This window comes from Macrobrachium nipponense, chromosome 24 (genome assembly GCF_015104395.2).
Source record: "Macrobrachium nipponense isolate FS-2020 chromosome 24, ASM1510439v2, whole genome shotgun sequence".
Classification (NCBI taxonomy): Eukaryota; Metazoa; Arthropoda; class Malacostraca; order Decapoda; family Palaemonidae; genus Macrobrachium; species Macrobrachium nipponense.
Genome location: NC_061091.1, coordinates 58,827,639 through 58,841,788, shown reverse-complemented (window position 1 = coordinate 58,841,788; position 14,150 = coordinate 58,827,639). Strand labels below are relative to the sequence as shown.

At 42.7% G+C, this 14,150-nt stretch overlaps 1 protein-coding gene across 4 annotated transcripts in view; it reads left to right on the top strand.

Annotated features, from left to right (window-relative positions):
* The window catches only part of LOC135205657 (uncharacterized), a 911,400-nt gene that overhangs the window by 79,291 nt on the left and 817,959 nt on the right, over positions 1-14,150 (top strand). For all 4 annotated transcript variants that reach the window (XM_064236498.1, XM_064236496.1, XM_064236495.1 and 1 more), the window contains exon 2: positions 5,538-13,333. In XM_064236498.1, coding sequence (XP_064092568.1) covers positions 6,223-13,333 — 7,111 coding nt within the window. In that variant the 5' untranslated portion in view covers positions 5,538-6,222. The remainder of the gene's footprint in view (positions 1-5,537; positions 13,334-14,150) is intronic.

Genomic DNA, 14,150 nt, shown 5'->3' with positions numbered 1-14,150 from the left:
TCTTTTATTTTTTTTTTCATATTTAATATTATTTAAAGGGCAACAACTTTTTAATTGGGCAATGTAGACATTTATAATCCACAGACTGAGCCGATATGTTGAGTGAGGACGAGGTCTGTACTCAGAATTCATAGGTCAAATAGAGAGTTGCCACTATTCGAGTTATCATAAGATTTTTTCGGATGACGTAGTTTTTTTTCAGAATTAAATTTCTGGATTTCTTTTTACTGAATAATACAAACGTTTTAATGGTGTGTCAGGTTGCATACTCTGAATCATAAAATCAGCAAATGTGAATTAATTATGAGACTTCTTAACAGAACCACTAGGAAAAAGCAGATTCTGAAAACATCCTCTGTTTAAAAATCTAGGACAGGTTTTGGGTCCCTGAACCTGCTTGTACGTTTTGCAAACAGGCTTTACAGAAAAACGCTTTAATCAATGGCGGATCATGATAACACTATTTCTTTTTCTCTGATATGATACTTATACTTCTTACGATGCAAGACGTTGCATACAATTGGATTCTTGAGTAATTAACGTGTTTCATGACTTGTACGTCTCTAAGAAAATCCAATTAGACAACTGAGAATCCAAGTATGCAGTTTATAATCATCTGCTTTTTCTTCTTCCTTGTCTCTTGATATATGTAGCATGCAACTGCATGCATGTTTGTTTTCGGACGGTTGCCTTAGCAACTATTAGGGTTACGCTTAAATGTGACTAATTATATAGATTGCTTGCGAAGGGCTGGAAGGTAGGATATGCTGTGAATAATGAATGTAGTTCTCTCTCTCTCTCTCTCTTCTCTCTCTCTCTCTCTCTCTCTCTCTTCTCTCTCCATATCAGTTATATGTAAGTATGCTTATAAGATGTATTGGTTACTTTGCTATATTTATGTAAGATCTTTATAAATGGAGATGACCACTATCCGTATATTTTTCCCAGCTTGGACGTGTATACTATAGAAAAAAGTAATAGTTATTGGGTTGGGTTTTTAATATTAATAATGATAATAAAAATAAATACAAGTAACAGCCAAATTTATAATCTGTTGTGGACGTAATTTTCTATTGGAGATAGTAATTGAAACTGGAGTGAAGATACCGTAGAGTTTTGTAAATTAAACCGTTTCCATTGGTCTGGGGTGTCTGTACGAAGTTACGAACCACCTCTAGAGCTTCTTCGATATAATGACTTGGTAGTGAATGGGTCATGTTCTCTGCAGTTGGAATGATTTAGTTTTATTCCTTTATGACGTTTATTGAAAATTAAATTTATTTGTTCAATATTATTTAAATAAGGTTTATAGAATGTAGTTAAGTTTGACATAATTTTTGTGGCTATAGTTCGGGTTGTTTTAGGTCATTAAATATTTAAATAAATTTTAAACATTCTATATTTTATTCAACGTAAACCGTTGCCCTAAATAGAAGGATACTTAAAAAAGCAGTCATTGTAGCTTTCATCTTTTAACTACTGAACCAATGTGGAGGCATTAGAAATATTCATTTGGAATGGAAGCTATAACCGCTACTCATGAAATGAAATCACCGAATCGCACAGTTGTGATCGTAATGCGATTACATATGCAATGCTAAATTGTGGTGTTGCTTTTGTCGCGTTTATTTCATAATCAAATTTTTTCACTTGTAATGTGTACATTCTTTGTTGTTTTCATTCATTTAATGTATAATTGTATAACTTTTATCTCATTGTTCACCCCTGTTTATCTTTGGTTTTCCTATTGTTCATTTTACCTCCCGTTGTTCACCCGTGTCTATTCCTGCCTTGACTTTGGTATTTATCCTAGCATTTTTGTATTATTATTATTATTATTTTGACTCTGATCACCTATGTGTATTCATTCTTTAGATTGTGAGGACTGACATTTACTGATTGGTGTTACAAGCATTTCTCTTATTCTTTATATTCTCACTTCTGTCAACATTCATAGACTGAAACAATAGCGCTACATGTTTGACTGGCTTCTTATACTAGTATTGATTTGAAGAGGTGACATAAGTAACAAAGACAATCTCTCTCTCTCTCTCTCTCTCTCTCTCTCTCTCTCTCTCTCTCTCTCTTCTTCTCTCTCTTATATATTTATATCTATATATACAGTAATATATATATATATATATATATATATATATATATATATATATATATATATATATGCACATGTATGTGATTACAGTACAGACTTTTTAAGGGTTGACTGTATGCTGAGAGATTCTTTGAAGTCTTATGTTTCCGTGAGAGGAGAATGATTTAGTGTGTGTTTATACACACGAGTTTTGATAGAGGGGGAAATGTGAAAAAGAATAGAGGTTTCATAATTAAACAGTTGTCATTTTTGTCCACGGTAATTTGCGCAGTTATTTACTTGCTGTAAAGATTATACAAACTGGTGTTCATTATTAATTTTAAAAGTAAGGCATGAGGCTCGATTATGTGATTGTGAAAGATGGATGATATATTCAGAAAATGACGCTCAACAGATATTAAAAAAATTGACACTAAAAGCTACAGTGTATATATATATATATATATATATATATATATATATATATATATATATATAAGAAATTTCGAGCTGTCTGTTATTACATAATTAAAGACCACACATTAAGATGCCGACCATTTATATGATTGTAATAAGGGCACGTTGCAGTAATTTCCACAAGCAAGAGAAGAGTTCATTAATATATACACGTATATAATAAAATTAATGTCTCTCTCTCTCTGTCTGTCTCGTCTCTCTCTCTCTCTCTCTCTCTCTGCTCTCTCTCTCTCTCTTTAATATATATATATATAATATATATATATATATATATATATATATATATATATATATATATATATATATACACATTATATGTATTTATGGAGAGAAAGAGAGAGAGAGAGAGAGAGGAGAGAGAGAGAGAGAGAGAGAGAGAGAGAGAAGCCAAAATACCTCATCCCTTAATTTTGGAAACAAGAGGTTGATTCCCGCTCTGTGAAAATAGGAGCAATATCATCTATCAACCCAGATAGCTTTGAGCTAATTTTCACAGGATAGGTTCGGGGTCAGTGTCCCTTACCGAGGGACAGGGCGTATAACCGGGAAGGGGTTGGGGGGGGGGACTGGAGAAATAATCCGGGATACTGGCTTACTTGATAGGTATGATGTTTTTCCCGAGTGGTTGGGGAAGGGTTGGGGGAGATCATTGGGAGGGAATAGTATCCGAACACCTGTCGGCCTCTTGATGGATTATAGATCACACCTGTAACTTACGTCGGGACATGTGTTATGCATTTGCTGTCGTTTATTTCTGGATGCCTTTCATTTTTGTAATTCGGAAGGGAAGGGTATACTATTGGTTATTACTGAGCGTCAACGTCTCTGGCCATGCAGTGCGACGCGGAATCTGACTTTGGTTTTGATGGATAACTGGCGTGTTTCATTTGGGGTGAAACGGTTCCGAAATTGAGGCGATAAAATGACTTTTATAGGTACAGGTAATTTGTTGTGATAAATCTCTCGTCTTACAGGTTCCCAGGCGCTATTTGCCGTGTTTATATCACAGAGACGGAATCGTTCTCTGGTTAGGTTGTCCATAGGGTGGTGATATACTTTGATAATTTCTTTAAAGGTTTACAGTATATTGCTATTCTCGCAAAAGGTGGTGACTGAAAAAAAAAAATGACCAACTTGACTGTTACAAATATCATAGTTACCGTTTAGAAAAAGAAGTCTGCGGCTAAACCAACGCAACTTCTGCGAAGCTAATTCGATCAGAGAGTATGAGCTACAAAATAACCTTTCATGCTTAGGTAATTCTGATTTGAGAACAAAACATTTAGACTACTACATTTTGACAGTAATTTCCGAGTTTTCATTTAGCTGATGTGGTCATGGAATTCCATATGATTTTGGGTAAATATTTATGAATCAAGCTCAATAACGCTTCACATTGTATGGGGCGTCGTTGTATTCTGTGGCACGCCACAATAAAAATTTAAATATAAATGCAATTACCAACTCTCTCTCTCTCTCTCTCTCTCTCTCTCTCTCTCTCTCTCTCTCTCTCTCTCTCTGCAAAGTTCAGTTGAAACAGGTTTACTCGAGATTGTCTGCAAAAGGAGATTTGGGCAGCACGATTAGATGCCTGACCTTCTAGTATTCACGAAAAAAGAAAAAATTTAACGGGAGTAAGTGAAAGTGAGAGAGAGAGAGAGAGAGAGAGAGAGAGAGAGAGAGAAGAGAGAAGCTGGCCCGAGGGTAGGGATCGGGTCAGGCCGGGGTGTGGAGATAGTACCGAGTCCTGTTCAGGGCCAGTAGGGTGACCTAATTCTTTGCCAGCTTGGTCGGTAATCACAAGAGTACCAAGGCGATTATCTCCTTTAGTGACAGGGCATCTGAATGGTCCTTCCGACGCATAAATACTCTGGTTTATACTGTGAACAACAGAACCGCTAGTTCTTCTGATGAATGACTTTTCTAGGAGAAAGAACGACTTGCATACCAATGGTTCTCTCTCTCTCTCTCTCTCTCTCTCTCTCTCTCTCTCTCTATCTCTCTCTCTCGGGCGCGTGCTTCCAGATGTTGCTCTTTTCATACTTGCATGCCTTTCTAACAAGCTTAGATGACTTTTGCCTGATGGTGTTTATTCCTAATGCAGAGTGTATGTGAATAGTTACATATTTACGGAGATGATTGATTCTATGACATACATACATACATACATATTTAGTACATACATGTGTATGCATGTGTGTGTTTGTGGGCACAACCATGGTTATATTTGTATAAGTATATGTGCTTATATGCTCTTAGACTTATATATATATATATATATATAATATATATATATATATATATATATATATATATATATATATATATATATGTGTGTGTAGTGTGTGTGTGTGTGGTGTGTGTTGTGTGTGTGTGTGTACGAGTCAATGGTTTTCTATTGTCCACAGTTTTTACTGAAGAATGTAATTTTCATTGGTAGTTCAATGTTGCTGTATAGTGGAGTTTTAAGTATGAGAAACATTGAACCCCAAGCAAATTACTGTACAGGTTATCGATGTAACTGTTACGCATTTGTAACTGAACCGCTCATGCATTTTCAGTGTTCTGGAAAATGGGTTATTCACTGAAAAAAGGAGATTCATATTTTAAAAGGCATTTTTTTTTTTAATGTATCAATGAAAAGGTATTCTTAGACATGAATACGTATATATTTGCACTCGTACTCTGGTGAGTGTGTATGTGCGCGCACGCGCGATTTGCATTTTAGCCGTAGTCTATCGCACGTGAAAGGTGACTTTTATGATCACTAAATATTATATATATAGGAAAACCGGGTCGAGGCCAGTGTAAATAAGTTACGGAATTATATGATATCATTGAAAAAAGGGAGAAATTAAGCCACATGAACTTCCAGTATACCTCCTCGGGCAATCCTTGCGACCTTTAGGCTAAATGTAAGTCACAGATTATGTTTTCATTGCATTTTTTACCATTTTCATTTTTCTTTCAGATTTCTGCTTACTTAAATGAAAAATAAAAACCAAAAGGGGAATGTGACGGCTTAATGAAAAGTAAACCAGAAAATTCAGGTGGCTTTTCAAAGGCCTTCTGGAAATCAGATAAACTCTTATTATTTATTTCCTTTCCATTTTTTTAGGCTCGAGGGAAATTGAGCCGAAAATAAGGACAGAATTATTTAGCTGAGTGATTAAGTCATTTTCCAAACTTTCCGATCAAACTATTTGAAAATGAGGTCATTTTCATGGTGTTTTAATTTGCGATTCCTGTGAAGTGGAGCGGAGACAGTGACTGATAATGACTTGATGAAAGTTGGCGATATGGTCAGGACCTACATCTCGTCACAAGAACTTTATTTTGTTTGTTCGATTTTGAAAGAAGAATAATCTTACGGAGAGAGTGGTGAAAGGAATAAACAGAGGACTTATTCACTGAGATTTATTTAGGTTGTTGCCCAACATTAATGCATGCTCCAGCGGACTTAGAATTCTTGTCTGTTCTTTGCATATAAATTAGTTTGCAGTGCATATAGAAGTAAAAATAAGAGAGAAAAGAGGTTGTGTGCTTCATCATCGGCTTATCTGAAGCACGTTCCCAACGCTTCATTTTCCTCAGCAGAATTATCTTCTCGTTTTCATGGGCGGCAGAGTATAGGTCCCAGAGATGTTCCTATAGCTATGGACGCCACACGAGAGTTCTCATGGGGCGGGGGCACAGTGTCCAGCGTCGAGGGTGGCGATCATCCGGCGCGGGCAGTGATGGTCGTGGGCGGAGGCAGCGTTGCTATGGGCGGAGGTGATGGCAGCGTCAGAGGTCGCCACGGCCACCGGGGCGTTTATAGAGCTCTGTCCGGTGTGTCCTTCCAGCATCTGGATCTTTACGTGCGACAGTCATCTTCCTGTCACGAACCCGTCATGCCCGCGGAAGAGGACGAAGGACTGGATTCCCTCGAGAGCCACGCCCACACGCTCACCCCCTCGCCAGATCTGGCTCAGGGAGGGGTTGTCAGTCACCACCCAGAGCATCCGGGTCACGCCGAAGGGGGTTATTTCAGTCTAGAACGCTGCTTGAGTGACGAGGATGCCGCAAACCTTCACGACTCCCTGGAAAACCTGAGAATGCAACATGGTGCCGTAAGAGCACACGCTCATCACGCCCCTGCTGCCGCCCATCATGCCCACCCATATCCGCCTTCTTATCCCTACCCAAATTACCAACAGCCTCACAAGGCCCCCCAACAGTCGTATGGACCCCTTCCGACCTACGTCAATCCTGGATTCCAGCATCATCCGTCGTATGTCAATCCTCAGCATTGCCACGATTATTCGTCTGCCAGTGAAAGTCATTACGCCTCTCCCTCCATGGCGAGAAATTACTCCCATAATGGCAGTGCCCATTTTTCCCCCAACCCTGGTTATGCCAGTCCTGTTTTTCAGCACCACCATCAACATCACCATCAACACCAACTTCACCATCCTCACTCCAGGGAGAACTTCCACGTTGTGGATGACGGCGTAGGTTGCCCCATATACGATCACCCGGAGGGTTATCAGTCCCACGGTGCATATCCCTGTACCGAAGGATATCATTCAAAGGGCAGTTATTTGTACTCCAGTTATCCGTCAAGGGTGGCACATCATCAGCCTGCCCCTCCGACCTCTGCCTCTCAGGAGGCCGCCGCAGGTAACCACGATAATGATGCTGTGAGGAAAGCTAGCGTCCTGAGTGCTGATTCCTTGGAGGATTTACCTGTAAGTCCCGTGTCACCTATTTCTCCCATACCCACTTCAGGAGGGCGTAAGAGTTGCTGTTACAATGACTCCCTGGAGGACGTCCGACCGCGTCTTGTCAGCGAATTGAGGGATTTCTTTGAACGTCAGAAGTCGACGACCAGCACAAGCAGCCCAGATTCCGACAGCACCCAGGAACAGAAAACGGGGGACGAGGACCCCTGCGATTCGGAGGATAGCCAAATGAGAGATAATATTTCGACGGAAGTGCAGATCGACCTGAATTCTTCAGCAAGCAGTAATAAGACAGAGGAAAGAAGTTCTATAGAAGAAGAGGAGGAGGAAGTGACACCGGAGGCCACGACAATGGAGTCGTCGTCAGAGGACCCGACGAAAGATCTGTACGAAACAGAAGAAGAAGAAAGGGGAGTGAGGGTAACAGCTGATAAGAATAATGAGAAAAAGAAACCAGGGGAGAATTCGACCTGCCAGACCTTTAAAACCACGCGCCTAGGGGACGTTTCATTCCTGCGAGCTACGCAAGACACACCCCAAACACTTCTGGCTTCCACAAGACTTGTCCAGGCTACTCTGAAACCGCCCGCCAAGAACACCACCTTCTTCATTAGTTTAGAGAGCAAATTTAAGGTGCCGGACTTCGAAGGTTCGTCAAATAATCCTACAGATGAAAAAGGGAAGCCGGACGACTGTGACGAAGACTCTTCATGTTCGACGAATGACAGCAAAGAAGTTCACGTGTCCTCCTTAGGGGCTACAGACGAAGAAATGGCTCACATGACAGACTCTCAGGACACTTGTGCCCCTGCAGAGTATCAGGAGTCTCAGTTGATTCTGAGGCATTTCGTAGCCAACTGGGAGAGTGAATCTCCTCCTAACGATGACTCCGATATAGACGAGTTCTTTCTCGTTTTAGACTCTACAGGTGGGAGGGCAAGTTTTACCTTCCCCTCAGGTAGTTCCTCTATGATATCGTCCGTAGGAAGCTCGATATCCGAGCAGAAAAGCGACGGCAATGCCTACCAGGAGCAGGACTCTTATGATGATGGCAATTTGGCTGACGTAGGAGAACCCGACACCACCTCCAGTTCGGGTTTAGATCCTGTGGCGGAAACGACGAGTGAAGAGGAGACCGAAGGCGACACTGCAGCGGCTACGCCGGATATGCCCGAGGCTTCCGAGGAGAAGGATGGGTTCCTAGAAGCTGCTCCCCACAAAGTCATTGTGAAGCCTTTTTTAGGATTAGGTAAGGGCAGTTCTCGATCGTCTCAAGCGGGTTCTGCCCTGGGTACCAGTCAAACACAATCGTCTGTCTCAGGTCATCTCCGTCCCCTTCAAGAGGTAGAAGAGGAAGAAGAAGAAGTGAGGGGGTCAGGAGAGACCGAGGAGATCAGGCAAACATTTGAGACCGTCGTCGATATTGTATTAACTAACAGTGACGATGACGAAGAGGGTCGCAGTCGAGAACATCCCGAGAGCGACTCTGCCGACACCTTACTAACCCCGCAATTCACTAACCCGCCCTCCGTAAGTAATCTTAGTTGTGCTTCAGTTTCCAATCCGTCCATTGATTATGCAACTTCTTGCGACGCCGTCAAATATGCAAATGATGTGATTGTCGGGAGAGATAGTGCAATGAATAGCAATGCTACTGCTGATTCTGCCGCCGCCCCAACTAGTGTTGTTATAACTGTTTCTGCTTCTAATGATGATACGCTTTCGAAAACAGTAGATGCCACTGGCAATATTCGCTCCCTTAATGACCTTAGTGAAAAAAGAGAGTTTGAGGGTGCTGAGTTTCAGGTCGGTTCCCCTGTCGTGAATGGAAAAAGCTTGTCGGGAATGGCTCCGAATTTATTTATGGAAAAGAAAGCAGATTGTCAAAGTAAGGCGCGAGCAAAAGATTATGAAAGTAGAGAAAAGACTGATTCCTGTCAAGTAGATCTAAAAAGTGAAGAAAAGACGAAGGGAAATAGTGTAATAGAAACGGAAGATAAAAGAAAAGAAGAAATAACGGAGTTCAGTCAATCAAAGCCAGCAAAAGAAGAAAGGGGAGGCGAAGAAAAAGAAGAGGAAAGAGAAGAGTTGACTGCATCTAATCGTTCAAACGGTTTGTTTCGGCCACCGGCCATCGATGACGTAAAAGCAGTTGATGGGCGTAAAAATGAGGTCGTAAGTGGGCGGTGGTGCGACTGGCAAGGCGGCAGCGGTAGAGTAAGTGAAGCAAGTTTCGTAGAGGAGAAAGAAGAAGAAGAAGAAGAAGAAAGAGGAGGAGGAAATGGAGGTGGAGCATTAAGGAGAGAGGGAGTAAACATTCCCCACGTGGTTACTCGACCCCACTCAGCTCCTCCCTCTCCCCCACGGACCCCTCATCCTCCCGCCCCCTCGCTCGCTGGCTCTCAGGCACTGGCCAGTTTCAACACTTTCGATTTCACCGCCGAAGTCCAGCCTACCCCTGACCTTGATGCCCTGGCTACTATGATCGCAGAACGAATCATCAGTGGCACCAGTGCCCATTTGCCATCGACGAGTGCCAGTGAGCAGCACTGGAGCCTGCCTGTAACGAGCCGAGAGACTGTCACGGCGTCGGCGACCACTTCCATTCGCCCTTTAGCTATCACCAGTAACGATATTGCACGCAGCTGCCACGGGCTTCTGGTGAGTGGGTCAGTTACTGCCGGCACTGGTTGTGAGTCGGCCACAGCAATTTCTCATTCCCTCACTGACAGTTCGAGTTCCGCACATGTAGCGTTCACACCTGTGCATCCCGACGAACCAGATGTCGAAGCCGAGAGTGAAAGTGTTGGCACTCCTTCGGGTCCAGTGCCCAGTGTGAGCAGTGATGTGAGTGACGAACACTTATCAGCAGTGACATCCAGTAGCAATTCCCTCCTCGGAAACGTTAGTGATAAAAGTGACCAGAAATTGGGTGATGAAGGTAGTGATGTTGTTGCTGTACAAAAAACAGACTTAGTGACCGGTTGTGATGTTGATAATGAATCATTGAAAGATAGCCGTAAACCGATAGCAATAATTGATATGATAGATGATTCGAGTGATGGTGATCATATTCATGAGGAGGCTCATACATTTAAAGAAACCGTTCAAGAAACAGTCGACGATTTGCGCATATTCAAATTCAGTCATCAGACACCCAAGATTCCAGGGAATAAGAATAGTGACGAATTTCTCGCGCATGGTGATGCTGAGTGCCCAGGTGACGAGATGAATAGAAAAGTCGGAATTTTGAAGCCCTTTTACGATTCTTTGAGCAACGACAGTTGCCCAAATTCTCCCCAGTATGAAGCGCCCAAACCTGTTTTCCCTCGGAAGGACTCCCAGGGATCGACGTGTGAATCTCCTGACAGCAGGAAGACGTCCTTCAGTTCGGCCATTACCACACCTGAAGATGACCTCACAGATTTGTCACCCGATGCTTTCGGCGGGAGGAGGCTTTCGACCTCGTCAGGGATATCCTCTCTGTCCGACATGAGCTCGAGGAAGATATCCCTATCTTCCTCCGTCTCGGACGACTGGGAGTGGTTTCCAGGAAGGAAGAGGAGTCTCAAGGGCTTACCGCCATGGGACATTGCTAAATTAGACCCCTCGTGTGACAGTGGAGATAAGAAGGTGTCCATCGTCAGCACAACATCCAGTTCGGGCGTAAGTTCAATGACCGGATCCCTCAATGAATCGAATGAGAGCGAAAGCCGCAAAGTGTCACTCAGTTCTGGTATCTCTTGTTTGTCCAAAATTAAGGAAGAGACCAAAATCATTTTTGATGAGGAATCTTGCAAGTTAGAATCATTTGAGCAGGAAAATAGACAGGGGTTGACGGATGGAAAATCCTCTCCCAAGGGCATCATCACCTTGGATGGAAAGAGACTGACACTGCCGCCCCCCGTGTGGCCAAAAGAAGGTAAACAAAACAGCCATGATGTCATTACTTCTCATTTGCCAGAGACCCCAGGTATTGATTGCGATGAGATGGTCTTGCCCGACGTACCTGAATTTTTGGTCAAACGGGCAGAGATTATGAGGAATGCGCAAGCCGGTTCCCGCGCTGAATTGAAATTAGATCTCCCACTCATTTGTCCATCCTCCTGTCCTCTCAAAAGAAAAGGTTTAAAGGACGACCGTGCCCATACCCACTCTCACTGTAACGTTAATGACGAAGATGATACCAAAAAAGACAGAAGAAAGTCCCTGCATTTTGTCCCGAGAGTAAAGAAAACAGACAACTCGTCCGCTTCGTACAGATTTAGAAGGCTGACTCTCCATACGTTCGAGGATATTGCACAGCAATGGAAGAAGATGCAGGAGCAAGATAGAGAGATATCGGAGAAAACCGAACATCCGAGTAGCATCGTGAAAGATGGAAGCCGGATCAACGATGATGCCAGTGCAAGAAATGGCAATCCCACAAATACGGACAGAGAAATTGAATTTCGACGTAACTTGGTGCGTGACTTAGAGAAGCTGGAAGCTGAAATCGATGCTGAAGTTCAGGCCTTAGAAGTCGATGGGATTCATAAGAGCAAGAACGATGACGATCGTACCAACAACGAGGACGATTCGGACTCTCTCATCGTCATCTTCGATAGTACTGAATCGGTTGCATCGGCCGGCAGCTTCTCAAGAGAAGAATCGGGGGGATTTTCCCCCTTAGATCAAGCCGATGACACAACGATGGAATCAGACACCGATGTGGAAGGGGACGACAAGGCCATAGAGTCTGAGTTCCCTCATTTCGATGCCCTCCGAAATGCAAGTGACCAGGAAGGCGTCGGCGATGAAAAAGTCAGCGACAATCACGGCAGTAACAGCAAGCGATCATCAAGAGAATTAAAAGAATCCGGTAAATTCACGCCCGTGTCCGATTCCAAATCGCTCCCTAATCTCTTGGAAGTCGGGGAGGCCAACATATTAGATGACGTGACACCTGTAGATAAGGATACGAAAAGCTCCCGAAGGGAAAGTTTAAAGTCATCCAAAAGTATGGATACTTTGGTGAGCGTGGACGAAATAGTCCCTTGTAGCAACTACGAATTCAGTGAAGTGACATTTCCGACTATGGTCGGATACGACGAACTAGAAGAGCAAGAAGTGATTGAGAACTTCTCCGACGAAGATCTCATTTCGGATGCAGAGTTCGAAATGTTTTCGGAGACCGAGCACGACACAGACATGGACAATTTAAATCTAGAAATGTTCGAACCGAACGTCTCGGGAAATAACGACAAAGTGGATGGCAAGATGCTCTCCAAGAGACAGAGAAAATTAAGAAAACTCAAGAGAAAGTTCAGTTTCAACGAAAAGCCTCCTTCGAAGGACATCAAGGAAACGATCAGTTCTTCCCTAAGAAGGATTAAGGATGCCAAATTCAAGTTTGAGAGGTTAGTTCAAAAGACGCTCAAACCTGATAGTGTCACGCCCTCCTTGTCATCTGGGGAATCTTTGGAAGGATCAAATGCATCTCAGGTGTCGGCGTCCTCGACAGGACGTCACTCCTCGTTGCCGAGGGACATGACCATGTCAAACCAAATTCCTCTAGATCGCACCGACTCCCATTCGTCCAACAGGACCTCGATATCGGGAAGCTTTCCCTCTGGATCCCAAGATCGATCTGATTCCAGGACGTCTGACCTCGTGGCACCGTCCTTATCCTCGGGAGGCGTGTCCCGTAGCACGTCCAAGGCTTCTGATGACCCCCCGTCCTCGGAGTCGTGGGAAATGAGACACCAAGAAGGACAAGAATCTGCGTATTCTTGGTCGGACGCCGATAGTGACTTCGAATTCGTGGCCGTCGAGCCACCGCGAACTGTGGTGGTGTATCAGGAGAATGGAGAAAAGGCGGAAAAGGATGATAATAACCAAAAAGGATTGAGTGTTTGTGGGAGTGGCAATGAAAATCATCGAGTCGAGGCGTCAGGATATTCTCGCCCGCCCCCTCCTCTCAGCAAGTGGAGTCCCAGCATCCAGAGGCGCTGGTCACACAGATGGGAAAAACAAGAAGTTTCCAGGTCACCACGGCTGGAAGGTAAGACGACGAGGCATTGTTATGAACATTTTCAATGGTAATGGAAATGATTAGCATTCTCTCTCTCTCTCTCTCTCTCTCTCTCTCTCTCTCTCTCTCTCTCTCTCTCTCTCTCTCTCTCTCTCTCTCTCTCATTTTTGTAAATCTGATGCCTAAATTTTGGAGGTGCCTGGGTAAGTTTCAGCAAATTTTGGTACTCATAAATATTTACTGGTATTAAAAACGATAGTTGTATTAATTGTACAAACGAACAGAATATATTGCTGTTAATGTAGTTTTCTCTTCGTAGAAGAATACGTGATATTAGTACGTGTGTATATGCATGCAGACATACATATATTGTGTTTGTTTAAAATGCACTATTTATGTATGTATGCATGTATATTTTATTATTTTCATTATTCTCTGTAAATCAAATGTCGCCTCACTTTTTCATAATACACTAACCTTTTTAAAGTGTCCCCTCAGTCTTCATTATCTAAGCTGTTTCATTATACCTTGTAACTCGTGTAAATTGTCATCTCAGTCGTCATTATCTAAACTGTTCCATTATACATTGTAACTCATGTAAAGTGTCATCTCATTCTTTATTATCTTCCCGGAATGTTGTAAACAAGCAAACACTGTTTTTTATCCTGCAGCATGAAGAGGAATCCAATGTGCAAGAGAATCACAAACATGAAATGCATTCTCTGTCTTAATTACCTCATGACCCAAATCCACTTCGTCGTCATGACCGTAAGCTCTCATTCGTCTCAGTATCGTCGTGGATAAATTGTTGTCCCTCTTTTTGGGACAAGTTGGGGATTCTGAAAAG